This window comes from Prinia subflava, chromosome 29 (genome assembly GCF_021018805.1).
Source record: "Prinia subflava isolate CZ2003 ecotype Zambia chromosome 29, Cam_Psub_1.2, whole genome shotgun sequence".
Lineage (NCBI taxonomy): Eukaryota > Metazoa > Chordata > Aves > Passeriformes > Cisticolidae > Prinia > Prinia subflava.
This window is the reverse complement of record NC_086275.1, coordinates 2,082,470-2,110,427: the sequence shown is the minus strand read 5'-3', so window position 1 is coordinate 2,110,427 and position 27,958 is coordinate 2,082,470. Positions and strand designations below refer to the sequence as shown.

The following is a 27,958-nucleotide window of genomic DNA, read 5'->3' as shown; positions in this document are numbered from 1 at the left end:
AAAGTCTGGGACAGCAGGGCCCAGCAGGAGTGAGCTCCCCAGCCTTGGCACCTTCAGCCCAGAGCTCCTGGTTGTTGGGCAGTGAGGAAGTGACTGCACCCTAAATGTACATTGGGTGAGCTGTGCTTGTTAGGGCTGGGCTCTGCTCTGCCATTATGGAAACCCTCCCAATCTCCAGCTTGCTGGGAGAACATCCCAGCAGGTGTGTTACCTTCCCCCCTTCTCCCTGCCCACAAATCTGTCAAATCTGAAAAGGAAATATTCCGTAGGTCTTGGCATGAGGAGCTGAACGGTTGCCTGGAGCAGGAGGAGGCTGCTCCTGGGGATGGATGCCCAGCATTTGGTTCAAATCTAACACCAGTGACTGACAGGGCTAATTCAGCCTGTCCTCTTCCCTCTTATAACTTAATCACTTACACATTGCCTCGGCAGGTCTTTCCCTGCTGACTGGAGATGTCTTCATCCTGTGGTGCCCTGACTTGGGCCCATGGCTGCTGCCATAGTGCTTCCTGCATGGAGGCCGAGTGCCCTGCACCACCCGTGTTACCCTGAGCCAGTGCAGCTTTGGGAGAGCTCGTCTGAGTGCCAGACTGGGGCTCTGTGAGCTGGGCTTCCATACTGGGGAGTACAGAACTCAGGCTGGGCTCAGTGGTGTGACAATATCCCACTTTGCCCTTTGGCTTGGGGATTGAGTGTGATCCCAGCTGAGACCAAGACAAAAGTGCATGTTGAGAGTTTTGGGGAATCTCTGTGTTAGAGCTGCCATGGTCCTCCTCCAAACCTCAGTGAAAACAGCCGGGAAGGGCAGGGGCTGCAGCGGTGGTGGCTCCTGGGAAGGACTTGGGGCTGATGACTCGGGACCCTTTAAACGTCTGCCCCGGGCCTTGCTCTGCAAGGGGCTGGCTGGGGGCTGCAGGCTGCCCAGAGCTCTGCCCACGCTGCTGCCTGCGGGCACAGCCCGCATCCCGCTGCCTGCAGAGCGGCGCCGCACGGGGATAACGGGGGACAGGCGGTCCCTGTGCCCACGGGGCCTGGGCTTCCCGGGGCCAGCAAGAGCAACAGGGCAAGAGTGCAGAGGTGAGGGAAGCATCAGGGCCAGCAGCCCTGCGCTGCCCCGAGCGCAGCCTGAGCTGCCTTCGGGGCGACCACCTGCCGCAAACCCCGGGGGGACGTCTGGAGTCCCCCTGCGGGAGGCCGCCGGGGTCTCCAGGGCGGGGGGCGGTCCGGCTGTGACTACAAGCCCCATCAGGCCGCTGAGGAGGAGGAGGAAAGCGGAGGAGGAGTCGCGGCTGTCGGCGGGGCGGTGCGGGAGCGGCTTAGTTCGGCGGCGGCGGGCGCTCGGCGGGACGCGGCGGGCGGGCAGCGGCAGCGGCGGCGTCGGGGCGGCCGCGCCTTCGGGAGCGCGTCCGGCAGCGGCTCCGGGAGCGCCTCCCGCCGCCTCCGCCGGCCGGGCCGGACCGGGGCTGCCATGGGGCGGCCGCTGTGAGCGCGGCGGCGGCGGGGCTGCGCCTCTCGCCCCGGCCGGGGCTCCCCTCCATTGTTCCCGGGAGCGGCGGCACCGCGCCGCCGCCGCCGCCCGCGGGGCTCCGGTGAGTATCGGCCGCCGCTCTCCGCGGGGGGGGCGGCACCGGGGCCGCGGGGCGTCGCTTTGTGCTCCGCGGGGCTGGCGCGGGGACTCGATCGGGGGACGGGGCTCGGTCGCGGCCGAACCCCCCCCCGGTGCTCCTCGCTGCCCTGGCGGGGCCGGCTCGACGGCGGCACCGGCGCACGGGGGGTTCCGCTTTGAGGGACCGGGGGTCTGCGGCAGCGGCGCGGTCCGGTGTGCGGGTCGGGGGCCCCGGGGCCGTTCCCGGGATGCAGCCGCTCGGCGGGCAGCAGCTTCGGAAGGCGGCGGGTCCGACTCCGTCCATCGGCCGAACCGAGACTGGAAATCTCCCCCGCCGCCCGTCCCAGCCCCGAAACCCCTCCCGGGCGCGGGGGATCCTGGCGGGAATCGGGGGGCGTTTTCCGAGTCGCTGCCTGGACCCTTATTCCCGAAAAGTACCTGAGCGGGAGCCTTGCGGCTTCCAGAAAGAACTGGAGAGGGAGCTGGATTTGGTTGTGTTTCAGCTCTGGGATGCCGGGGCGGTCAGCGGGAACGGAGGCGCTGGAATAACGCCGTCCCAGAGCTGGTGCTTCCCTTTGTGTGTCCGCGCCGGTGGGGTCCCGCAGCCGCCGCATCCCCGCGCTGTGCCCACGGCGAAGGTGCCGGAGCGCGGTGAGACGGCGGCGACACCTGCGGTGGCGGGGGACAGCCGGGCCGGCGCGGTGGCCCTCGGAACCCCGAGGGATTGATTGCTCTTTGGGTTTTGTGCGTTCTGGGGCCGGGAGACATGGAGGTGGCCGCTGGCCTCGTGTGAGGACGGAGCAGGGGCTGTTCGCGTTCGGGTCGTTCCCTCTGTTCCCGGATTGCTGCGTTGCTGCCCCGTGTGCTGATCCCGGCTGGCCGGAGCAGCTCCGTCCCCGGCAATGTTTAAACCTGGGCAGTTCAGTGAACCCGGCCGCGCTCGGGGGCCGCCAGTCCCTGCCAGAGGGAGGCTGGGGCTGTGCACAGGTGGAGGTGGTGCTTTGCTTTGTTTTGCTTTGCTTTGCTTTGCTTTGCTTTGCTTTGCTCCGGCTCAGCTCTCCGAGCTGGATGCCGGCACAGAGGAGCGGGCACAGCCCCCCCGCGCCGCCCGCAGGAGCCCTGCAGCCCCCTGCTCTGGCTAGCAGCCATCTTCCCCACTCAGGAGCACTTCCTCCCTTAATCCCTGTGCTGGCTGGCATGCACTGCTGCCTTTTCCTTGTGTTGCTCCGAGAGGATTAAAATAAATCGCCCCTGCCCCGGCAGGGTGCAGGCACGAGTGGTGCCGGGGTGAAGGCAGCCGGCGGGAGCCTCGTCTGGGCTGTTCTGCTCACGAGGTGCCTGCCCTGGCCGTGTGGGAAGGGTCATTCTAGATGTGAGCTGGAGCTCCCTCTTTATTTACCCGCCCTGAAAACAACCTGAGCCAGGAGCTGTGTTGTCTCCAGCCCCAGGTGGAGCCCCCTGAGTCCTGGCTGCTGGAAGGGGCCACTCGCAGATGCTCATCCCATCCTGAAAATCCAACTTTGTCCCGTTTGGGGACCTTCTGCTTCTGGGCATGATGGCAAACGTGTGTCCTTCCCCTCCCAATGGCTTTCCTTGGAGGAGTGTAGTGAAAACCCCATTCAGCTCCCTCCCAGGTTGGGTGATGGGTCTCTGTCCCTTCCAGGGGATGGCAGGCTGTGATCGTGTCCCAGTGTCCCTATCCTTGACCAGTCTCCTCCTAAAGCAGCCAGGTGACCAGCCCAGGATAGATTTTCGGGTACCAATGATTGTTCTGCAGATGAGAAAATCAAGCCTTCAGGTAGGGAGGGATCCCTGAGTGTGAGGATGTTTCTAAAGCTGAGATGGTTTTATGGAGATCTGTGGGTGAGGCTGGGCCTTTCCCTGTCCTTCCTGCCCCCTGTCCCAGGCTCTCCTACCCCTGGATGCCAGCCCACAGCTCCATGCTGGAGATGCCCCTGGTAGCCCTAAGTCCTGGTGGCCAGCTGGGAAGGGTTAACATACTCTGTGTGCTGCACAGTTGGATATTTATTTTTCCAAGCATGTGTCTGCTTTAGGCATTATAATTTTTCTCTACAGTTCCATTTGCAGTTGTGTTTGCTTTTATTTCAGCAAATACTTAGTTCTTGACCTAAGCCACAGGTTGGGGCCTGGAGCTTTGCTCCTGTCGCCCACGGATTGTGCCTTTGGCATGTCCTTCTTCCCCAAGGGCAGCCTGAGGACTGCCTCTGTTGTGCCTCAGAGGAAAAGGAGTCTCTTGTCATGTGCTTTGGAGCCGGGGGCATCTGTGGCAGGCAGGGTGGTCTGCTGGCAGTCACCACCTCCCCTCCTGAGGGACAGGGACTGTGCCTGGTTGGGGACAGTCCCCTACCTCGGGCTCCTGAGGCTGTGCAGACCCAGGAGTTGAGCTCAGACTTTCTCCCTGCTGGGTTTGGCCTGTCCCTGCTCTGTTCCTGCCTGCTGTTACCCGCTGGCTGCTGGTGCCCAGGCAGCCCGGACGTTCTGATGTGGTGAATGCCACGAGCCATCTCTGCCCCGGCAGGGAGGCAGGGGAAAGGACCCAGAGCCCCCAGCCCCACCACCCCTGTGGCATCCAGCAGTGTGGGCACACAGGGGTCAGCTCGGGGCTCCCCTGCAGGGGTCACAGCATTGCAGGGCTCTGACCCTGGCTGGACATCCTGCTCCAGCACCAGCTCCTGTGTGTGACACCTCAGACACATTCCAGAGATGAGCCACGGGACAGAAGGGGCTTCCCCACTCAGAAACACTCAGCTCAGAACCATGGGGAGCATCTGCTGTCCAAGTGGGAAGGTCCTGTGTGAGCCACGTCCCTGGGACAGCTCAGCCCTGACTCAGGGGTGTGGGAGATGCGAGGAGTGAAAGTGCAGCCCTCAGGATCCCTGAGGACAGCGGGGGGACAAGACTCCTCCTGGACACAGTGGCATGCAAAGGCAGTGTGAGAACATCTTCCCTGGTACACAGGGAGCGTGTGCCCAGGGAGGGTGCATGGATGGGCACAGGGTTGTCCATCACCACTCCAAAATAACTCCGTGGGTGTAATGGCCGGTGGTAATTGCAGTTTTCGAGGCAGGTCTCTGAGGGGCACTTAGCCCTGGCTCCTTTCTAACTGCTTCCATTTTTAGTTGTTTGAATCCACCCCGGAGCAGTAAATTGCAGAGTGCTGGGGCCACGGGGAGTGGAGATGGTGCCCAGTGCCCGGCAGGAGCCGGAGACCCGCCCTGCCCGAGCTGCCATCCTCCAGAGCAAATGGTTTCCTGTTGGGATTTATATAAAAGCTGGATAAACACGGAGAAGAGCCGTGCTGTTGTTTGCACAGGTAGGAGCGCTCTCCCCACTTCCTTGCCTCCTTCCCGTGTGGACACCAAGGAGTCATGGGGGCAGGCATCTTTGGGTTCCCAGTCTCTCCTTTTCCCTAGGAAAGGAGGAAGAGGTCTGTGCTACCTCTTCAGCATCTCTGAGCACTGAGATTCCCTGCTGAACCTGTCCAGGAGGAGCAGGCAGGATCCATCCCAGTCCTCCTGCCCTCCTGCAAAGCCCTGGCTGCTGCACCTCCCTCACTGCCCTGGGAAGCCAACCATCTCTGTGTGCTCTTGCTGGGGCCTGGCACACATCCCTCTGCTCCTCCCTCCCTCCCTCCTCCCTCCCAGTGACCCTCTCAGCCACGGGACAGCTCCGTGCTGCCGAGCCGTCCCTACGCCATGGAAATATCCTGCTGTCAAGTCCCTGAATCAGCTGGAAGGCGCCCGCTCCGAGGTGTATCTGGAGAAGGGCTCTGCTGTGCGCGAGCCAGCACTGACTCATTTTTCAGGGACTGGAGGCACTGGGCTCCCCTCCATCCCTCCATCCCTCCCCTCGGCACGGGGCCGGCTCGGGAGGCCCACGCAGACGCTCCGCATTAGGGCATGTTCCGGGGAGCATGTGCTGTCGATAAACAAAGCCACCAAGAGACAGAAAATAATTTCCAGAAATACCAAGGACATTTTTTTTCCCCCTCAAAGAATTCCACCTCCCCTTTCCAAACCCTGATAAATCCTGAACATTCAATAACTATTTCCAAGCACTACCCAGTGCCTGGGAGCACTGGTGTTGGAGATAACATCAGTGTTTGCTTGGTGCCCTTTTCCCTGCCTGACTCCTTGTGTCAATAGTTGGGGTCCCAGATATTCCTGTGCCAGCCAGAGCCTGAGCAGTTGGGCTAGAAGGAGGCAGCTGGAGCCCCCACAGCTACGCCCCAGCTGGGCTTCCTTTGGGTGCAGAGGATCTTTGGAGGATCTAAACGCTCTGGGGCTTGTGGCCGCTCAGCCCATCCCTGGGGAAGAGCCACCGCGCCGGGCACAGGGAGTGCAGGGTCTCACACGGGAGTGGGAGAGGCAGAGGCCAGAGCTCCGCCGACCGAGTGCGTGGGGAGGATGAGTAGCGGTTCATTACTCACTACGATTATTACTCACTGTTTTTAAGAGTGTGTACTTGAGCCTGACGCCTTTCGGCGAAGGGAAGCGCCCGTTCCCGCGGCAGGTTGGGAACAGCACCGCACGCGGCCGCGGGGACAGCAGCCGGGTGAGCTCGGGATGCTCGGCAGGGGCTGTGGGGACTGGAGGCACAGCTGTGCCCGGGAGGTGCCTTGGGGAAGGGTTGTGGGATGGCGTCCTCCTCTCCACGTCCTGGTCCTTGCGGTTGTCCCCGAGGTGAGGCTGGCAGCAGCCCTGGCCAGGGCTGCGCGGGTTGTGCAACGCTGGGCTGGACCTCATCGGCGGAGCCCGGCGGGACCGGCGGCGCCGGGCGCTCGTCCCGGGCTGCTGCCGAGGTGCAGATGTGGCGCGGGGGTGGAGCACAGGGGCTCGTTCCCATCGCACGGCTCGGAGCAGTTGGCCGGGGGCGGCTGGGCCCGGGCTCAGCGTCCCCCTGGAACGTGTCTTGGAAGAGCTCCATGCTGCTGGCATGGAGAGAAGGAGGGATGGTCAGAGGGAAGGAGGAATGAGGGCCATGGAGGGCACGCCCCCCGCAGCATCCTGAGGCAGGATCAGGCTCTGCTGGGGCTCCCCGTGCCAGAACCCCGCTCCAGAGCTACCCTGCGTGGAGCAGTCCCCTGGAAAGGGATGGGGACCTGAGGGGATGGGTGGGCTGGAGAGCCCAGCGTGAGAGCTGGCAGGGACCAGAGCGAGTTGCAGAATTGGCCGTGGATGCCGGGGGATTTCTCCCCACACAGTCACTTCAAAAACAGCTGTTGGTGGAAAGAGATCTGCTGCAGCTGGCTGACCCTCTGGCTCCAGGAAGGCCTCTCCATGGGGGTGGCTGCTATGTGCCCTATAGATCCTACAGGGAATGGAGGGGGCTGCAGTTTGCAGTGAGAGCTGCTTTGCTAGGAGTGGCACAGACAACATCAGATTTTGCTCTGCATAAGGGATTTCCCTCAGTGAAGCCATGGGTCAGCAGCACCTGACAAAGTGCAGGAGGAGGAGAGCAGGAATCTCCCTTTCTTTAACTGCCGTTAATGTTTCCCTCACCATTCTGGGAAATCTTGCTGCATTTGGTTCTGCTTCGCCAGCGGTTTTGCTCTTGACACATCAGCGCTTTTGCACAGGAAAACATAACCCTGCCAGTCAGTGCCAGGTTGTGTCAGGCTGCCAAGGGGTCTGTGGAGACCTTCCACCGCTGTCTGGGGACATCCCTGGATCCAGGGACATCCTGCTGGCCGAGCTGCATGCGGGAGAACATCGCCTGTGATGGATGGTGGGAAGTGGGGGAGCTGGCCCTGCCCTGACTCTGCTTTGCTCCTTCACAGCTTGTAGGGGCTGCCAGCCCTGCGGAGACGCCGCTGCGCCCGCCCGGGGCCAGCCCGGGGCCCCATGGAGTGGGAGTGTCGGAGCCCAGTCGCCAGGCAGTAGCTGCAGCAGTGGGATGTTTACCTGGCGGTGCCTCATCCTTTGGGCTGTGCTGGTCGCAGCCGCGCTCTCCGCTGCCCGGCCGGCCCCCACCCTGCCCGACCAAGGTAAGAGGCAGCCCCCTCTCCCTCTCTCTGTGCGTTCCTCGTGGCTGACACGAGCTGCTCCTCCCTGCAGCAGAGGCAGAGGCTGGCGTGTGCTCCAGCTGTGGGGCCACCAGCACATCCCCAGCTGTGGTGTCACCCTGCTGCCTGGGAGCTGGTGCCTCTGGGACATGGCACGTGTTGTCCCCAGCGTGGTTTGTGTGGGCACAAAAGTGGGTATGTGGTTCCAGCAGTGCCTGGGGACATTTTAAACCTGGGGAAAAATTGTGGCAAACCCTGACCTGTTGGTTTGGAGAGGGATGCAGAGCCCTGGGGGCTGTGTCCGCCACTGGGGTCACTGCATGTGATGGCACTTGCACCCCTGTGAGGATCTATAACCCGGGATGTGTGTGAGGCTGCTCCCACCCTGCTCAGCCCCACTGGGGATGAAGGTTTGGGTGCAGGGTACTGGTTCAGCTTTTGCCAGCTGGCAGTGCTGGGGATGAACGCACCCCGCAGAAACCCTCGGGATGCTCCAGTGTTGCTCCCAGCTGGGAATGCCCAAGGTGGGGGCTAAAAGCTGGGGCTGGCTGAGGTGATCTGTGCAGTCCAAATCTCTGCTCCACTGGGGCTGGGGAATGCAGCCCCTGACCAGGACATGCTGTCCCTTGTCATCGCTGCTGTCCCCCAGGAGCAGTGAAGGGCTGGTGGTTGTGGCCAGGGCTGCTGCTGCCTCAGCCTGGCTCAGCTCTGGGGGCACCCCAAGGCTCAGGGATGGGCCAAGTGGGTCGCCTGGCCCTGGGCAGAGCCGGCCTGGCGGGGAGCCCTGCTCGGGCACGTCAGAGCCTTGGCCCTCAGCGAGGCAGAGAATAACCAGAGCCGGCAGCGAGCGCGGGACCTCGGCTCGCTCCTTTTGGTTCTAATTACCCAAGAATGTCTGGTCTGTGGGCACTGCTTTACTTTTTAAGACTCGCTCCCCCTTCCCCCTTCCTCCCACCAGAACGCTGAGAGGCAGATTGCTGGTGTGGCCAGCACGGGCACGGCGCTGCCTGGTGCCCCGGGGTCCCCTCAGGGCTCGGGGTGGGAGCTGGCAGCTGGCAAGGGACCCCTGCTGCAGCTGCACCAGCCCTGCTGGGGGGGACTGGGTGATGCCCTTGGCTGTCAGGGTTGGCACCTCTGGCTGGAGCAGCAGGTAGCCGGGTCACAGGTCACACCCTGTGAGGTGACACCCAGGGGACAGCCAGAGCCGTGCGCGGTCCCTGGGGAGCTGGAGCTCCGGAGAGGAGCCCGGGCAGAGCTTCACTCACAGGGACCATTGCTGAGATTTTTCCACTGGCGTGCCTGCTCCCTGCATCTATAAACAATGCGGTTGACAGTGGTAAACATGTTTTTCTCGGGAGATTGCTCTTCCTGGAAGAGGTTTCCTAGCAGTGTTTGGGGTAAGGATGGCTCTGTGCTGCCAGGAGAGCACTACCTGCAGCCCCAACCCCGGCTGTGGCACTGAGAAAGGTGTTGGGGTGTTCAGGCTGAGGGGAGCTGACTGAGCACAGGTGAATTTTGGGGTGTATGAGGAACCCTGCAGCCCCTGGAGGGCTTGGGAGCAGCGTCAGGCGGTGGCAGTGGAGGAGGAGAGGCTGGAGAGGAGGGAGCTGGTTCCTCGCCAGCCTCATGCCAGGGCTAACAATAACCTCTGGAAACGTTTCCCGACACGGTTCTCACCAGGGCGGCCCAATTAGTGCCACAGCAGGAGCCCGGCTGGGGCAGAATCCGTCCCTTGGCTCAGGAGCCGACTGGTGGGAACAAAATGTTCCCAGCAGGACGTGTGGGATGGGAAGAGCCACTGCTGGGCCAGGACCTGCAGCCAGGGCTGAGCCACCAGCACCTCTCAGGGGCAGGCTCCGACCCAGCCCCAGGGGTTTTGGGGTCCCATGGGGTGTGGATGGGGTTCAGCTCCCATGCTGAGGGCCATCGTGTCCTGGGGGCCAGGTCTCAGTCCTTCCCCCCTAGCCCCGGGACTCAGGAGCATCCCCCCATCACCCTGGGGGCAGCAGCGCCTGCACTCGGTCCCCTCCGTGGTGGAGGCAGCAGCTTTCCCGGACTTTGTTCTGGATGTTTATGGGGTTTCAGTTTACTCCCGGTTCTGAGGCAGCTAAGCTCCCTTCTCAGGGAGGAGTAATCCCCCGCGGCCGGTCAGCGGCCTGGCCTCCTGTGCAGGGGGGTTCAGCTCTGCGCCCCCGCTCCTTGTGGAGTGGGAGGGAGTTTGGGAGCTCTGCTTGTCAGGGGCTCCCTCCCAGTACCAAAAAATCTGGAGCAAATAAAATATTAACAGGCACTTACTGCATTTTATAGTTACCTAAATTTGGAGGTGGTGAAAAAACCCTGGTGAAGGGGAAGAGCCAAGAAATTTCCATGCGCAGCCTCTGTCCCTCCCTCGCACAAAGCCGCTCTTTGTCTCCAGGTTAAATAGAAACCTGCAGAAAATTGCCAAGGTTTTTTTCCCTCTCTCCTTGTCTGCCATTGTCCCAGCCGCTGCTCAGGCTCCTCCTCACAGGGGGCTGCCGTGGCCGAGCAGATTTTCGTGGGGAGCCGTGTCCTGGGGCAGGGGGGGGTCCTGCCTTGGGCAGCTGCTTTTGGGACACACTGAGCCCCAAACTGCTCCAGTGCAGCAGATACTTCCCGGGGGTGCATTTGCACTCCAAAGCACAGGGGGTTTGGCTGCAGCCCCCTCCCCGTGGGGCAGGGCCCGAGGGCTGCCCCATTTCCCAGGGCTGCCCAGCTGGCCACAGGCTTAACCCCCCCCCTGCCCCCGGCCATCTGCGGGGCCAGCAGGGGCCCTGGCTCCCGGGGCTTTGTTGTCCCCAGCTCGTCCGGGGGGTCTTGCTCTGGAGCCTGCAGGAGCCGAAAGTCCGGGGCAGGCAATGTGCTCAGCCCAGGGAGCTTTGGGGAGCCCACAAGGGTCTTTGGCTTGTCCCCGCTGCGCCCCAGAGCACTGCTGACCCTCGGCTCTGTCCCCCTCCCCATTTCCCTGCTTGTCCCTCCTTGTTCTTGCAGCTCTGGGTTTCTCCCACCCAGTGCCTCGGGGAGCCCCCGGGGATCCCATTTGGAGGAGCTGACTCCTTGCTGGAGCCTCACAGGCAGCCCAGGGATTCCCTGCCAAGCCCGCAGCCTCCTGCCCTTCTGCTGTTGATGGCAGCAGCCCAGGACTGTTCCCGGAGCTGGGGGGGCCCAGCAGCACCCCCAGACCCCACTGCTGCAGCTGCCCCAGCGGTGGCTGCCCGGGCCATGGCTGTGTCCTCAGGGCATCCCCTCCCAGCCTGTCGGCCCGCATTGTTCCGTCCTCCCGCCTTTCCACTCGGATGCTGTCACTCCGGCCCTTAATTGAGGAGGAAAAAAAAGAAATACGAGTCTTTGGGAAAAGCAGCCGTACTCTGGCAGAGCCTGGGCTGTGGAGCTTCCCCGGGCTGAGCGGAGGGGGACAGAGGGGACCCCGAGTGTGTGCAGGGTGTGGAGCCCCGGTGTGCAGCAGCCTGGGGCTGTGCTGGAGGGAGCTGAGCAGAGGAGCTCGGTTCCAGCAGTGAGCCAGGGCCAGGCAAAGCCAGCCCAAAACTGCGGACTGGGGTGTTCTCTTGTGACCCCGTCTGTCCCAGGCGGGTGGGAGCTGATGGAGAGGAGTCTGTGCCCCAAGCCGCTGCCTCCAGCGCTCCGAGCTGAGCTACGAGCGTGGCCGGGGGCCCGGGGGGAACGGGGTGGGTTTATCCCGACAGCTTTGCAAACTCCCAACACGCCTGTTAATTAAGTGTTGCTTCATTTGCAGTGCAGGCAGGGAGAGCAGGAGGGCCTGGAGCGGGACACAGATCCCCCTGTCCCTGCGGAGGGGGTGGAGGAGCCCGCGGCCCCTCGGGGCTGGCTCGGACAGGAGGAGCTGGGGGTGCCCTGAGCGATCCAAGGGCCGTGTGTGCCCTGAGCCCGTGGTGCTCCTCTGTTGGCATCTCCCTTTCCCGGAGCGGGCGCTCCAGGGCTGTGCGGGGCTCCGGGGGCAGCCGGGGTGCCGGGATGCTGCCCCTCGGGACAGGGGCTGGGGGGCACGGCAGGGCGAGGAGCTTTTTAAATCAAAAAGAAGCCAATCCCCGCGTCCCGGTGAGCGCTTCCTGTTGGGATTAGTGGGGCTGCCGGGCATGTGTGTGCTTTTTCTTCAGGAAATACCTTCGGAAAGCCCCGCTGGGGTCTCCAGGGCAACCGGCGCCTGCGGCTCCGCGCCCCCCGCCCGCATTGTCCCCGAGCCGCTTTGTTGGCCCCTTTATTGCCATCGTCGCCGTCGCCGCGGCCAGCGCAGCCGGTGGCTTTCGCCTCTTGGAGGGCGCACCCCGGGCTCCCCCTGTGTGTGCCCAGCCTGAGGGGCACGGCCAGCACCGAGAGAGGGGGGTACAATGGACACGTGCCCTCCTGTCCGCAGGGCTGCCCCATGTCCCTGCCCCTGCTGTCCCCGTGGGGGGCTGGCCCCAGGGGAGCCAGTGACACTTGGTGACACTCTCCATCTGGCCAATGCTCGCTGGGCTCGGCTCCACTCTTGGGTCCATTTCAAAGCTGGAATAAAGTAATAAACCCATGGCAGCTGCTGGGGGTGCTCACGGAGCTTGGGGCTCCCCACAGGCATGAGCCCTCCTGTCCTCTGGGATGGGACAAGGCCTGGGGACTGTGTGGTGTTCCTGTGCTCTCCTCGCTGTCACCCTGTTTGCTCTAACGTGCTGTGACCAACCCCACAGCTCCCAGCTGGGGTGAGGACTCCCACTACCCGACCTTTGTGCAGTGCTGGGAGCATCCAGAGCCTCGGGGATGAGAGCCAAGTGTTTGTCTGGCTGATTAACCTTTGGAGAGGTGGCCCTTGTGGGCCTGGCTTGTGCCCGTGGGGAGCAGCCAGCCAGGAGGCTCTGCCGTGGGGCTGTGCCGTGGGGCTGTGCCATGGGGCTGTGCCGTGGGGTTGTGCCGTGGGATTCTGCCGTGGGGCTGTGCCGTGGGGTTGTGCCGTGGGGCTGTGCTGTGGGGCTGTGCCGTGGGGCTGTGCCGTGGGGCTGTGCCGTGGGGCTGTGCCATGGGGCTCTGCCAGGGGTTTTTTTGTGGGGCTGCACCCGCTGCTGTGGTTTAAGGTACAGGAAAGCAGAGTGTGAGACAGGGACGTGTCAGGCTGATGAGTCCAGCAATCATTAACCAAAGTGGAGGCCCCACCAGTGTCACGGCTCACACCAGCAGCTCTCAGTGCCCCCGGTGCCATCTGTGCCACTCCGGCAGCCACAGTGCTCTCTGCCTGCCAGGGCCACGGTGCTGCTCCAGCGCCGCTCCCGCCAGGAGGCTGAGCAAACCTGGCCATGCTCATTAGCCTGTGAATTCCTTCCCAGGCCGTTCCCACCATGCCGCGTTTTCCGCCTCATCCCCAGTGCCAGAGAGGTGCCGTGGGTGACCAAGGGGCAGGGCCCTGCCGTGCCCTCTGCCTCCCCTCTCTCCATCACCTCGGTGCCTCCCAGCCATGCTGTCGATGCAAACCAGCCCCTGGCTCAGTGGGGCTGGAGGAGGGGGCTGGGAGCTCTGGATGGGGATCTGGCCCCACGCCCAGGGCTCTGAAGAAGCAGTGGCACTTGCATAGCGTCCCCAAGGACCTGTGGCCATTGGGAAGGGACCCTCCTGGACCTGGAATGCTGCTTCCTCAAGCCCTGGCATCAGACTGGGGTCCCCTAAAATTTCCGCTGCTCCAAAGACCTTTTCCATCCCCAGCCACCTCTTCACACTCCGCAGGTGCAGCGGCAGGGTGCGGGTGGAGCTGGAGGCCGGGAGGAGCCACCACGCTGGTTTCCCTGCAGGGCTGTTGTGTTCCTTAGGGAGGTTTGCTGATGTGTGAGAAAGGGCAGAGCTGGGAGCCAGATAAGAGCAGATATGGCTGCAGCACTGGATTCGTGCTGGTTTGGGTTTCCATGGCTGTTTGTTGCCCCCTGACCCTGCTCTGTGTGAGGAGGGGTCGGGCAGGCAGGAGGACGTGGCGTTACCCAGAGTCACACGGACAGGGCGGGATGTCACTGCTGCTTTGTGAGCCTTTGGAGACGCCTGTGACTAATCACTTGAAACACAAATCAGAGCTGTGAGAAGTGCCCGAGCTGTGGGAGAAAATCAGGGGAAAACAGGATTGCAAGACCCTTCCCCACCACCAAAGAGGCTCCCATTGGTCTTGCCCTTCCACATTAAAATGTTTTGTAACCTCTCACGGATGAACTGGAGCCCTCGCATTGGTATTACAGCCACTGACGAAAGGGAGTTCTTCTCCATCCCACTGTTTTCCTTCAAGTGCTGAGCAAAAGAAAGAAGAGAAACTCTGGAGCTGCTCATGAATGTTTTTCCCATGAAGCTTCTCATCAGTCCAAGGCAAAGAGAAGTGGCCAGAAACTGAAGTGCAGGTCACGGTGCGGTGAATCAGAGTTCTGGAGAGCCGAGGTTTCATTTTTGGCAGTACAGAGTGGCTCTTGGGTGCAGGGAGGAGCGAGGCCTTGCTGCCGGTCCTGGCCCTGTGCTGCCTGCCCACTCTGGCTCCTCTCTGGGGCATTTTGTGCCAGTAGAGACCCTGTGCCACTCCACAGCTGCTGGCCCAGGGAGAGCTGCTCTGTGGCTGTTCAGGGCACATGTGCAGAGGGGGGAGCAGAAGTTCTTGTCTGGCTCGTTGGGCACCCAGAAATCCAGGGGGCTCAGCCCTCGAGCTACAGATCAGCTGAAGCCTGAACATCTCCTGCCTGTTTCTGCTGCATTTATTGGGATTTTCCAGCCCAGTCTCTTGCCCCTGAGAGCAGCATCTGCAGCAGTGCCCTGTGCCTCTTCGTGCTGCTCCCACAGCATCCCGATGGCATCCAGCTGGCCAAGAGCAACCAGCCACACAGCAGGGAGGACACAGAGGTCAAGGGGTGCCTGAAGAGTTGGGCTCTGGAGCTGTGCCCACCAACCTGTAGAGCTCAGTCTAGGATGGTGATCACACTGCATCCACCCATGCAATCACAGGGAGCCTCTGCAGAGCTGGAGCAGCCTGGATACTTCCTTGAGCTGTGGAATTTGAAGAGGTGATTTGAAACCCAGCAACTTCCCCAAGCCTGGGACCAGGAGAGCTGCTCATTCACCACCCACTGTGGAGGGCAGGACTTGAGGACAGAGCCCTGGACACTTCAGGGCTGGGAGAGGAGATCGTGTCACAGCAGGATGGAGAGGAAGGATCTTTGTGCTGTTCACACAAGTGTCACCTCGGGGAGCTCAGCTCCCCTGCCTGGGAATGCTGCAGATGGGAACGCCGTGGCCGGCACCTGCCTGGCCAGAGCTCCCTGGGCTGACCTGTCCCTCCTCACCCCCTGCCTGCTGTCCTGCCGCAGCTCCCAGCCCCTGCCCTTTCATCCCTGCACTGCCCTGCTCTAACCAGGGTGGGGGTCCTGGTGGCATGGGGACCCTGGCCTGCTTTGCTGGCTGCCCGCTTGTGGTGGATCCTGAGACCTCTGCGAGGTGGCAGAGCCATGCAGGGCTTTGGGATGCTTCTGGGAGAGGCTGGCTCCTGCCATACGGCAGCACTGAGTTGTACAAGTTGCCTGTTTCTCCCCCATTCGGAAGCCCCTGCCCTGTCACGCTCCATAAGAGCTGAGAAGGGAGAGGGCATTGGAGCTGCCCAGGCACCGAGCAGGTCCTGCTGTGGAGGGAAGCTCTTGGTGCTGCTTGGGGTGCTCGCAGCCTCTGCCTCTGCCTCTCCTCCGCTCTGCTGCTGCCGCCAGCTCCATCCCCTGGGTGCTGGGGTCCCCGTGCTGCAGTGGGAACATCCCAGCAGTGGGAGCATCCCAGCAGTGGGAACATCCCAGCAGTGGGAGCATCCCAGCAGTGGGAACATCCCAGCAGTGGGAACATCCCAGCAGTGGGAACATCCCAGCAGTGGGAGCATCCCAGCAGTGGGAACATCCCAGCAGTGGGAACGTCCCAGCAGTGGGAACATCCCAGCAGCAGGAAAGTCCCAGCAGTGGGAACGTCCCAGCAGTGGGAGCATCCCAGCAGTGGGAACGTCCCAGCAGTGGGAGCATCCCAGCAGTGGGAGCACCCCAGCAGCGCATGTTGCCTCATTAACCAGACCATAGCAGCAGCAGCAGCAGCAGCAGCAGCATGGTTTTTTCTTTGGTCGCTATTCCTTTTCTCCTTTTTTTTCTCTTCTTCTCTTCCCTAACTCCTCCAGCTCTGCCCAAAGCAAAAATCGAGGTGGAGTCGCACTCAGCCCACCCCGGTGAGCTCCTCCAGCTGCGCTGCCGGCTGCGGGATGACGTCCAGAGCATCAACTGGGTGCGCGACGGCATCCAGCTGGCCGAGAACAACCGGACCCGCATCACCGGGGAGGAGGTAGAGGTCAGGGACGTGGTGCCCGAGGACTCGGGGCTCTACGCCTGCATGACCAACAGCCCCTCGGGGAGCGAGACCACCTACTTCTCCGTGAACGTCTCAGGTTCGTAGCAGCCCGGCTGTGCAGGGAAAGGGGCAGCCACAGGGCCAGGCTGTGAAGCGAGGAGCAGCTGCCTCTGCACACCCTGCACAGCTCTGCAGACCTCTGCACAGCCCTTCACAGCTCTGCACAGCCCTGCACACCCCTGTAGACCTCTGCACACACAATGGCCATGCACAGTGAGTTCGGGACTGACCTGCAATTTGCAGATGCCCAGAGGAGTTTGCAGTGTGGTGCTGTGGCTTCCTGGCTGCTGCAGTGCAGGGAGAAGCAGCCAGAAATCATCTCCCGTTTATCTGAAGGGGCGGGGGGCTGCAGGGCTGCCCCAGAAGGGGCACGTGCTGTGTGGGAGCTGTGGTCTGCGTCGGTGTTGTTGGAGTGTGAGGCTGGAGAGGGAGGAATGCTCAAGATGAGGACATGTCTGTGCTCGTGGCATCTTGGCTGCCACCCCAGGGGTGTTGGTGGCACTAGACACGGGGTGAAGGAGTTCCAAGGTCACCTCTGTCAGCAGATCTCTTCACGATGTCCGTGGCTGCAGGCACTGGGATGGTGGGCTCTGCCAGCCCTGGCTGTGCTGGGGGTTGTGCAGAGTTGTTTTCCCGGGATCCCCACGCCCTGCCAGGCATCAGCACCGCCCTGCCCTCCCTCCTCACCGGGCACAGCCCCTCCAGCCACCCACCATGTCCGGGCCCCGCCAGCCACAAAGCTCCACTCACACACAGATACTCAGCAGGGCTGTGCCTTCTCTTGCAGACGCTCTCCCCTCTGCAGAGGATGATGATGATGAAGATGATTCCTCGTCGGAGGAGAAGGAGGCGGATAACACCAAGCCGAACCGTACGTGCTGGGTTTGCCCGGGGCACTGCCCTGTGGCGAGGCAGGGGGAGGCTGGGCACTCAGGAGCACCGCCCCGGGGCGGGGCAGGCAGCCCAGGACAGCTGGCAGTGGCGAGGGCACAGTGGGGAGAGCAGGTCTGGGTGCAGTGGAGGGTCAGAGCAAGGGGGTGTGCTCCACTGGGGTCACCTCAAGCTGGGCATACACCCCGGGAGGAAAGGGCTGCTGTGACTCGTGGGTGGTGGTGCCCTGTGTCCCAGAGCTCCCCTCCCTGCTTTAGCTGGGCTTGGCTGCTGGCATCTCTCCTGATTCCTGTCTCAGCCCTGCTCTGGGCATCCTTGGGGTTACTCCAGGAGCAGGAGGCTGCGGGGCTGGGCCGTGCTGAGCCCTCCCTCTGCTCCCCAGAGGCCATTGCTCCGTACTGGACCTATCCCGAGAAGATGGAGAAGAAGCTCCACGCTGTCCCCGCTGCCAAAACAGTGAAATTCAAATGTCCATCGAGCGGGACACCCAACCCCACACTGCGCTGGCTGAAGAACGGCAAAGAGTTCAAACCTGACCACCGCATCGGGGGGTACAAGGTACAGGGCTGGGGCAGTGGGGGGACAGCCCCTGGCTCTGTGCACCTCTGGGCCTGGGGGCTCATGGGGAGGGGAGGACTGGGAAGAGCCCCCAAGGTGCTTGAGAGGCACCAAGCCCCCACACACCAGGGGAGCCCATCGTGCTCGGCCCCCAATGTCTGCTCCTCAGCACAGCTGGCTCCGTGGTGAGGCTGTCCTGGGACAGCTGGCAGCAATTACAGCCCCTCTGCAGGGAAGGGGAAGGGTGATCTCAAAGGGAGATCTGCGTCCTGCCCGTGCCAGGGGTGGAAGCAGCTCTGACATGAGCAGGACCTGGGGCTCGTGTGTGCTGCCCGTAACTGGCTCTGTCCTCCCCGTGCCCCCAGGTCCGGCAGGCAACCTGGAGCATCATCATGGACTCGGTGGTACCATCTGATAAGGGCAACTACACCTGCATCGTGGAGAACAAGTACGGCAGCATCAACCACACCTACCAGCTGGATGTCGTGGGTGAGGAGCACAGGGCTGGGGGCTCACCCCACATTCTCGTCCCCCCCAACCTTCCCGGGCAGGAATGGGGGCTGTGCACCCTGGAGAGATGGGTGGGTTGTGCTCCCAGGGAAGGGGCTCGGCCACCACCCCTTGGCCACCTCCCACCCTTGTCTGCAGCACAGCGGGCATCGAGCCGGCCAGGCAGAAGGTTCACCCCACCCTGTTCTGGGGATTTTTAATTGTGGTGAAAATAATTTCATAGACCAGACAGAAACTTTTTCTAATCGCCTTATTAGCCATAATTCCCAGCTGGGAAGGCTGGTCTGAGCAGTTCCACATGTGGAGCTGCTCTAAATGCCAGTAAATGAACCATTAAAAATGTGATTTAATTTGATTACACTGAGCAAACTGAAGGGAACAGTCAGCGAGGTGAACAAAGGGGTTTGTTAATGCTGACTCACCACAGTGGCAGCCACTTTGTTAAGGGCCAGGGCCCTCCACAGGTTGGTTTGACCTCTGACCCTGCCCGATAGGTGCCGATGTCCCTGTCCCCACACCGGGGGTTTCACCTGTCCCCCATCCTGGATGCTCTCACCCCATTGCAGGCAGGCTCCTGGGGAAGGGGACACTAATGCTGCGTTGGGTGTGTTGGTGCCCACCTCGGCCAGGGGTCCTGGGCATGGAGGGCTGCAGGGTGCCCCCGAGGGCAGCAGGGCACCCTGAACCCCATGTAAGGTGCCCCCTCTCCCGGTCCCGCAGAGCGGTCCCCGCACCGGCCCATCCTGCAGGCAGGGCTGCCTGCCAACAAGACAGTGGCCCTGGGCAGCAACGTGGAGTTTGTCTGCAAGGTCTATAGCGACCCTCAGCCCCACATCCAGTGGCTGAAGCACATTGAGGTGAACGGCAGCAAGATCGGCCCTGACAACCTGCCCTACGTGCAGATCCTGAAGGTAAAGCCACACACTGGGCGGTCCCAGCCACGGCCCCGGCTTCCCTGGCACTGGCAGCCACGTGGATGGGCCACAAGAGTCACCTGGGGCTGGGGACCACTGGCCTTGGGGCAGCTGGAGCCCCAGAGCCATCACCAGCCTGCTGGGCGGGGAGCAGGGAGGGCTGTGCTGGCTCTGCCGTCCCTTTGCAGCCCCAGGGGCACCGCAAGGGCTGGTTGGGCAGCGAGCACAGCGCTGGAGCTGGGAGCTGAGCCCTGGATCATCCCAGTGAGAGCAGCTCCCTCTGCAGGGAGGGACCCCAGCAGTGCCACTCAGCAGGCACAGTGGCCACCGACCCAGCCGTGGCAGGAGGTCACACCGGGTGGCCTTTAAGATCCCTCCTGACCCGTTCTGTGATTCCACACAGCCATTCCCGGCTGTGCCCTGACTGCTGGGAAGCAGGGGGAGCAGGGCTACAGCCCCATTCCTGCCTGCTCCTCCCTGCTGTGAGCCCCTGTGTGCAGCCCCATCCTCCCCTCACCTGTGGGTGTGTGGGGAGCAGCCCCTGCGCTGGCAGAGGCGGTGCCAGCCCCCTGGGCACACCCGTGTGACTCCCTGTTGTTTGTTCCAGCACTCGGGGATTAATAGCTCTGATGCGGAGGTGCTGACCCTGTATAATGTGACAGAGGCCGAGAGCGGGGAGTATGTTTGTAAGGTTTCCAATTATATTGGCGAGGCCAACCAGTCTGCGTGGCTCACAGTCACCAGGCCCCTGGCCACAGGTAATCGGAAGAATGCCTGGCGGTGGAAAACACAACTCTGGGCTCTCTTGTTTCTGCTGTGTTTCTGGTGCAACAGCCATGGAAAAATACCCGGCGGGGCCGGCTGGGCGCTGTGCTCCCTGTGTGTGTCCTGGTGTCTCTGCTGTGTGCTGGTGCCTCATGTCCCACTGTCTGTCCTGTGTGCTGCCCTCCCCATCATGCAGACACCAGAGCTGCCCAGGTACCTGCTGGGTCTGGCACCACTGAACTGGTACCATCAGGCCAGTCCAGGCACCCCAGACTGGCACAGTGCTGCATCCCCTGTCTGCGCTGCCCTCCTGTTTCTGTCCTCCTGTCGCCATCCTCCCGTCTGTGTCCTCCTGTCACCATCCTCTCGTCTCTGTGCCCCCATCCCCATCCTCTCATCTCGCTCTTTCTGTCTCCATGCTCCCGTCCCTGTCCTTGTGCCTCCCGTGTCAGGAGCCAGCCCCGGCTCTGCCCGGGCTCATTTCTCCATGCAGCCCATCACCAGCATGTTCGGATGGGCAGGACACTCCATTTGGTGAAGGGTTTTAACCGGCGTCTCCATAGGTCCGCCGGGATGAGTGGTCATCCCGAGGGTCTCTCTAGCAGGTCTGCAGTGGTCTCTGTCTGCTCCCCGGGGGTCTGCCAAATGAGACTGGGCTCTCCCTCCTCTCTGGCCTCCTCCCAGAAGATCTCATGTCGTTTGCTTCTCCGTTTTTTGCTTCCATTTTTCCTTCCAGACGGCTGGCGTTAACACGACAGACAAAGAAATGGAAGTCCTTCACTTAAGGAATGTCTCATTTGAGGATGCTGGGGAGTATACATGTTTGGCGGGTAATTCTATTGGGATCTCCCATCACTCTGCATGGTTGACAGTTCTCGAAGGTATATACTCCTCTTTCTTGCTCTCCCTTTCCTCCCTCCTTTCCAACGTATGCATTGTGGTCCGGGAGAGAGCACTTCCCAGCCCTGTCCCCTTGGAGCGGCTCAGCGTGGGTGCTGCAGCTGGAGCAGCATGGGGCAGTGTCCCCCTCTCTGTGCCCCCTCCGCCCCAGCTGGGGTCTGTCCCTGGCTCTCTCCCTGGCCCAGGCAATGCATACCCGGGGAACTTAACCAGGGGTTGCTCCAGCGGAGCAGGACGGTCCCGCAGCCCCGGGCCAGGCCAGGCCAGGCCAGCGCTGCTGCTCAGGGGCACAGGGGAGGTCTGGGGGTGCTGGCAGCGCTGCCCTTGTGCCTGCCAGGGCCTGGCCTTGCCCTTGGTGCAGGACCCTCCGGGGCTGGGTGTGCTTGCGCTGTGGGGTGGCTGCCCTGTCCCCATTGATGCTGCTCCTCAGTGTCAATGCGTGGAACAAAGCCTGATAACAGCTGTGGGAAAGGTTTTGGGGGTGCTCTGTGGTCACTGCTTTCCAGCCAAAACTTTCCCAGTTATCAGCCTCTGCTTTGTCAGCCGGGTGTGCTCAGAGGTGGGACAGGAATCTTCAGCTCCCTCTTACGCCTCTCTCTGGGGCTCTGCTCTTTGGGATTGTCAGGCGGGGGGTGCAGAAGGAGCGCTGGCAGCCCCATCCTGCCGGATTCTCCACGGACCGCGGCACACGGCTGCGGGCTCAGGGCTCTCCATGGCTCCAACACCACAGCAGGCTCTGTGGGTCCCTTCTCCCCACCAGCCCAGGCTCCCAGAGCAGGTCACTGCCACTGGAGTGCCACTGGCTGCTCTGTTCCCAGCTCTCCCCAGTCATTACCAGTAAGGCCTGGACTCCCACAGCTCTGGACACTGCCAGACACCCCTGCACAGGGTAACCCCAGACCCTGAGGGACCTGCAGCTCCCAAGCCTGGGCAGAGCATAGCTAAGACCTGTCCCCAGAGCAGGGTGACTGTGGGGTGACTCAGGCCCTGTCCCCCACTTCCCGCCTGTCCCAGTTGCCCCATTCCTCCCTGGGCTGCCTGCAGAGGTGGCAAAGGCATTGCTTGGCCATGGGAATGATGAGCTGGGGGCTGCTTGCACGCCTTCTCTGCAAGGGTGGGTGGGCAGCCCCCAGTCCCTGCTGCACCCACGTCCCCACTGAGCTTGGGGAGGAGCCAGGGGCTCCCCAGTGCCACTCCCTGTGGCCTGGTGGGTGCTAACAAACACCCTGTTCACGCCGAGCCAGCTATTGAAGACACCCCAGCCATGATGACGTCTCCCTTCTACCTGGAGATCATCATCTACTGCATCGGAGCCTTCCTCATCTCCTGCATGGTGGTGACCATCATCATCTACAAGCTGAAGAGCACCACCAAGAAGACAGACTTCAACAGCCAGCTGGCCGTGCACAAGCTGGCCAAGAGCATCCCCCTGCGCAGACAGGTAACAGAAAGTAGAGAGGGGGTTTGTTTGCACCTACTGCCTGTCCTGAGCCCAGCCTTTCCCAGGGGATGTGGGGAGGAGGGATGGAAACACCTGGGACCATCTCACCCTGCTGCAAGTGCCACCCACTGCAGCCTGTGCCCACTGGTGGCACGGGATGGGGACTGTCCAGGCTGTGCCTCTGATGGCAGCACAGTGAGCAGGGTGGGGGGGCTGCACAGCTCCCCCTCATCCCCCTTGAGGGGGCTCATGAGGAGAACCAGGAGGATTTGCAACAGTCTAAGGTTTGAGCAGAGCGTGGTACACACTGAGGAGATGGGAGAGCGCCCAGGCTGTGCATTTTGGGCCATAGCATGATGGAGACTGATCAAAAATCCCATTGAGGGGAGCAGCACTGGTGGGCACAGAGGCAGGGCGGGCAGGGGGCTGCAGGCAGGGGCTGTGGGAAGGGGCTGTGGGAAGGGGCTGCAGGAAGGGGCTGAGGGCAGGGGCTGAGGCCAGGGGCTGCGGGAAGGGGCTGCAAGCAGAGGCTGAGGCCAGGGGCTGCGGGAAGGGGCTGCAGGCAGAGGCTGAGGCCAGGGGCTGCAGGCAGGGGCTGAGGGCAGGGGCTGAGGGCAGGGGCTGCGGGAAGGGGCTGCAGGCAGAGGCTACAGGCAGGGGCTGCGGGCAGGGGCTGCAGGCAGGGGTGGGTGCGAAGGCTCCCATCATCACCTCCCCTCGGGGGCAGCCGGCCGCAGGCCCGGCGCGGCGTGAAGGTAACCCACGGTCCCCTGCAGGTGTCGGCCGACTCCAGCTCCTCCATGAACTCGGGCGTGATGCTGGTGCGGCCCTCGCGCCTCTCCTCCAGCGGCACCCCCATGCTGGCCGGCGTCTCCGAGTACGAGCTCCCTGAGGACCCGCGCTGGGAGCTGCCCCGGGACAGGTGAGCTCTGCCCTGGCTGGGGGAGGATGGTGGTGCTGATGCTGGGACTGACAGGGTCTTCTCCCACCAGGCTGATCCTGGGCAAGCCTCTGGGAGAAGGGTGCTTCGGCCAGGTGGTGCTGGCAGAAGCCATTGGCCTCGACAAGGACAAGCCCAACCGCGTGACCAAGGTGGCGGTGAAGATGCTCAAGTGTGAGTGACAGCAGGAAGGGTGGTCCTGGCATGGTGCCCTGGCTGGGGTCTGGGGTGTGCAACCCAGCCTGGCAGCCCCTGACTGCTGCCTTCTCCACTTTAGCTGACGCCACAGAGAAGGACTTGTCTGACCTCATCTCTGAGATGGAGATGATGAAGATGATAGGCAAGCACAAGAACATCATCAACCTGCTGGGAGCCTGCACGCAGGATGGTGAGGGTGCACGAGTGGGGAGGAGGTGTCCCCTCTGCGTGGAGGGGACAGGACCCCTCCAGCCGCTGTCCACGGGGAGGGGCTGCCCTGGCACCCCGCTCCGTATTCAGCCTCTCAGGATGAGCATCACTCCATGCCCTCAGGACCCCTCTATGTGATCGTGGAATACGCCAGCAAGGGCAACCTCCGCGAGTACCTGCAGGCGCGGCGGCCCCCGGGCATGGAGTACTGCTACAACCCCGCCCGCGTCCCCGAGGAGCAGCTCTCCTTCAAGGACCTGGTCTCCTGCGCCTACCAGGTGGCCCGGGGCATGGAGTACCTGGCCTCCAAGAAGGTGAGGAGCTCCCGGGAGGCTGTGGTGGGGTGGGCAGCCCAGCAGCTGGGTCTGGGGCGTGCACCCTTCCCTCCCTGCCCGTCCCATCGTGGGGAACCCCGAGTGGCCTGGGGGTGACAGCGCCGTGCTCTGCCAGTGCATCCACAGGGACCTGGCAGCCAGGAACGTGCTGGTGACCGAGGACAACGTGATGAAGATCGCTGACTTCGGGCTGGCCCGGGACATCCACCACATCGATTACTACAAGAAGACGACAAACGTGAGTGGTGTGCGGGGGTTTTGTGGGGTGGGGCTGCCCCAGCCTGTGCTGGGAAAGCCACAAGTGCAGGGCTCACCCTGCCCCAGGTTCCCTCACAGCCATTGTGGGGTTTTGTGTCTCAGGGTCGCCTGCCTGTGAAGTGGATGGCCCCCGAGGCTCTCTTTGACCGAATCTACACCCACCAGAGTGACGTGTGAGTAGGGCCTGCTGGGGAGGTGCATGGATGGGATTCCTCTTGATTTAATGAAATTACAGTTGGTGTCAGCCAGCCAAGCGTTTTGAATCCAAATTGTATTTGGTGCTGGGACTCATTTATCCTGCTGAGTGAATGGAAGCTGTGGATGGTTGTTCCTCCCAGCAAACCAGCCTCTAACCATTCCCAAGTTGGGGCCCAGGGGGTGTCAGTGCCCCAGAGCCGGTGCCCCAGCGTCTGCCCTGTGTTCCAGGTGGTCCTTCGGGGTCCTGCTGTGGGAGATTTTCACGCTGGGTGGGTCACCCTACCCTGGTGTGCCCGTTGAGGAGCTCTTCAAGCTGCTGAAGGAAGGTCACAGGATGGACAAGCCCAGCAACTGCACCAACGAGCTGTGAGTGTAGTGCTAGGATGGACAAGAGGGGTTTGAAGTCTCTGAGTGCCATTGCCAGGCCCAGAACATGGGTTGGGGCATGGAGGGTGACAGGCAGATGTTTGGAGTTACAGTCCCAGCAGTTCCTAGCCCTGCAAAACCATCAGTCCATCAGATTTGCAATAATCAGCATCTCCCTGGACAGGAGGGGATCCCAGGGTGACCCCAGCACAGGGACCAGCCCAGGCTGTGTCCATCCTCCTCCCCAGACAGCCCTTGGTCATGAGGGCAGGCAGGAGGGTTTCCCTTCCTCCCACATGGGGGATTACCCTCAGTCCCTGGAGTGGCATCTTAATGGGCCCTGGGTCCCAGGCTGGGCACAGGGACACATCCCTGGTGCTTCTCTGCTCCTGTGGGTGAGGCTCCCCAGGTGCTGAGCCCCCGCCTCCCCCTGCCCTGGCAGGTACATGATGATGCGGGATTGCTGGCACGCCGTCCCCTCCCAGAGACCCACCTTCAAGCAACTGGTGGAAGACCTGGACAGGATCGTGGCCATGACCTCCAACCAGGTAGGAGAGGTGGCACTGGTGGCACCTGGGTGAGGGGCTCCCTGGGGGCCCCTCCTGAGCCCAGCCTTGGGGTTTGTCCCTCCCAGGAGTACCTGGACCTGTCCATGCCGCTGGATCAGTATTCCCCTGGCTTCCCGGACACGCGCAGCTCCACCTGCTCCTCGGGAGAGGACTCTGTTTTCTCCCACGACCCGCTCCCGGACGAGCCGTGCCTTCCCAAGCTCCCCCCTCAGCACAGCAATGGTGGACTGAAGCGACACTGAGGGTGGCACTGCCGTGCCACACTGTGCCACACTGTGCCATGCCCGTGGACGCTGCCTGCACAGCCTGGTTGTGCTGAGCTGTTGCAGAAAGGGTTCAGAGACATCCGTAGCATCTCACGTAACCAAAACCACCCACCTCCTGCCAGCCTCTCCTGCTGCCTCGTGTCAGCTCTCCACAGCCCAAAGGGTTCGGCTCCGCTGGTTTTATGGCATTTCCTCCTTTCGTTTTTAAACCTCTTCCATGAATTCTGTGCTTGAGTATCCCCACTTGGCTGAGCTGAAATCCTCTCCTGTGGGCAGTGCATGGCCAAAGAGCCAGCCAGGCGTCCTGGGATGGCACCTCCTGGCAGGGCACAGAGCTGCTGTGCCACTTAGAGAACCTGGTAAGCCGGGAGCAGCACCCGGCTCCTGCGGCTGCACAACGGGGGAACTTTGGTGTGCCAGGAGCCTCTCTGGTGTGCCGGGAGCTTCACTGGTCTGCCAGGAGCCTTTCTGGTGTGCCAGGAGCTTCACTGGTGTGCCAGGAGCTTCACTGGTGTGCCAGGAGCCTTTCTGGTGTGCCGGGAGCCTTTCTGGTGTGCCAGGAGCTTCACTGGTGTGCCAGGAGCTTCACTGGTGTGCCAGGAGCCTTTCTGGTGTGCCAGGAGCTTCACTGGTGTGCCAGGAGCCTCTCTGATATGCCGGGAGTCTTTCTGGTGTGCCAGGAACCTCTCTGCTGTGCCAGGAGCCTTGGTGTGCTGGGACCCTCGGTGTTCCTCGTGGGATCCCGTGGTGTGGGGCTCCCTCTGTGCCCAGGACGCCCCCAGGCCGGTCCTGCAGCCCCCAGGGCCAGCTCCAGGGGCTCTGCTGAGCCACGCCCGGCCTGTCCGGGCAGGAGCCCTGCTCTGCTCAGAGGCGGCCGAACCCACCTGTGCTAAACCCAGAGTCCCGTGTACATAACGAAAAATATGTATAAATATGAATATATATTTACATGTCTTTTTAAAAAGGGTTGTTACCAGAGATATACCAGTTTGGTAGGAAGGTACTAGTGGCTGGTAGATATCAGTTGCTATATAAAAAAAAAAGTCATATATTTTGCTATTTTTGCTGTTTTTATTTTTTTAAATTATGTTCTAAACCTATTTCAGTTTAGGTCCCTCGATAAGAATTGCTGCTGCTGCTTCAGTTTTATATGGGGTTGTATTAAACAATAATAATAATGTGTCGATGCCTTTTGGGAATCCGTTGTCATTACGTGCCTGGCCCTGCCCTGGCCCCGCGTCCCCCCTGCTCCCTGCCGGGGCTCCGGCGGGGCCGTGGCACCGCCTTGGGGTGCGGGTGCGGTGCCCTGCGGGGCTGCCCCCGGCCCCGCCGTCCCCTCCCGTGGGGAGCAGCGGGGACGCGGCTCCCGCCGGTCTCGGTGCCCGCGGTGCCCCCGCGCAGCCGCCGCTCCCCGGGCAGTGCCCGCCAGTGCCTTACCGGGGGCGCCGCCGCCCCCGCTCCGCCCGTCCGCGCTCCCCGGGCCGTCCGTGTGCCGGGGCTCCGCTCCACCGAGCGGGACCGGGGCCGCCCGGAGCCCGTCCCTCCCTGCCGCTGGTGGCGAGACACCGGAGCCAGGCCGCTGTTACTTGAAAAGTTTATTTTGCCTTTGTATGGAGAAATATTATTTGTTGTAAACTCTTCTGTAATGAATCTGGAATTCTTGTAATTATTAAAGACTTTAACCGCGATTTCGGCACCCCCGGCGCATCCCTGAGGGATGGGGAGGGCTCCGGGTGCTCCAGCCCATCCAAGCAGCAGCTCGAGAAGATGATGCTCAGCGAGCGGCCGTGACCGCAGCTGCTTTGGTGGGGATTCTGTTTTTCACGGCTCCAGCACTCCCCATAAAAATGTTTTAGCACCCTGCGCCCCTTGGGGCGCGGGCAGAGGTGTGGGAGGAGCAGGGAGGGAGGGGGCGAGAGGGGCTGCAGCCCCCAGAGCCTGCAATGGTTAAACTGAGGCAGCTGCGGCCTCCCCGGCCTTTTAAAGGCGTCTGCTTGTTGCTATTTCCCGGTGTAAATTAAATCGATCAGCTGCACTCTGCCCACCCCCACCCCCTTTAAATTAAGTAGAGCTTTTAATCAAGTGATTTATGTTGAATTTGCGGCCCTGGATTAAACTCTCAGCCAGGCGGGGGGAGTGGGGCTGGGGGCTCCATAAATCACTGCTCTCTCCAGGCTTGGCCAGGCGCAGGGAGAGCCGCGGATCGTGTTTACATCATCCCCAACTGCAGCTCTCACCATCTCCTGCTCATTTCCTGGGGTTACCAGGAGGGCAATTAAATATGATAATAAGCAGAGCAGCTGCAGCAGAGCTGCCGGGCTGGGGAAAGGGCATGTGCAGCTGGGTGCCCACTGCATTCTGTGGGGACACAGGCGTGGAGGGTCCCTGGGGTGCTGCCCTGGCTGGCACCCAGCAGAAACCACGGAGGCTGACGGGACAGGGCTGCCTGAATTTGGGACCCCAGCAGAAGGTTCAGCTCCTCTGCTCTTCCTGGTAAGCCATCCTCCCCATGTGGGCATTCTGGGGGTGAGCATACCCCAAAACTGACCTTAGCACCCACCCAGCACTGTGGGGGACCAAAGCACCCCCC

General features: G+C 62.2%; 1 protein-coding gene across 3 annotated transcripts; it reads left to right on the top strand.

The window, feature by feature from the left end:
• Positions 1-1,293: 1,293 nt before the first annotated feature.
• Positions 1,294-27,056, top strand: FGFR1 (fibroblast growth factor receptor 1). Of its 3 annotated transcripts, XM_063420135.1 has the most exons (18): positions 1,294-1,589; positions 7,407-7,613; positions 15,823-16,086; positions 16,837-16,920; positions 17,323-17,498; positions 17,864-17,987; positions 18,729-18,919; positions 20,424-20,568; positions 21,832-22,028; positions 22,805-22,950; positions 23,021-23,142; positions 23,246-23,356; positions 23,500-23,690; positions 23,827-23,949; positions 24,072-24,142; positions 24,396-24,533; positions 24,976-25,081; positions 25,168-27,056. In XM_063420135.1, exons 2-18 carry the CDS (start codon positions 7,523-7,525, stop codon positions 25,342-25,344), a joined length of 2,457 nt encoding a protein of 818 aa, XP_063276205.1. In that variant the 5' UTR covers positions 1,294-1,589; positions 7,407-7,522; the 3' UTR covers positions 25,345-27,056. The 3 variants fall into 3 exon arrangements, with proteins under 3 accessions (XP_063276205.1, XP_063276206.1, XP_063276207.1); XM_063420136.1 differs by lacking the exon at positions 15,823-16,086 and having other exon boundaries at positions 1,295-1,589; XM_063420137.1 differs by lacking the exons at positions 1,294-1,589; positions 20,424-20,568 and adding an exon at positions 19,530-19,680 and having other exon boundaries at positions 7,449-7,613; positions 21,832-22,035; positions 22,806-22,950.
• The last annotated feature ends 902 nt before the right edge of the window (positions 27,057-27,958 follow it).

Excerpts from the sequence above, each read along its gene's own strand:
- FGFR1 (XM_063420137.1), top strand. The coding sequence starts at position 7,523 with ATGTTTACCTGGCGGTGCCTCATCCTTTGGGCTGTGCTGGTCGCAGCC. Across the intron at positions 17,988-18,728 it reads CTACCAGCTGGATGTCGTGG|AGCGGTCCCCGCACCGGCCC; the intron begins GTGAGGAGCACA and ends CCGGTCCCGCAG. Across the intron at positions 19,681-21,831 it reads CACCAGGCCCCTGGCCACAG|CTATTGAAGACACCCCAGCC; the intron begins GTAATCGGAAGA and ends ACGCCGAGCCAG.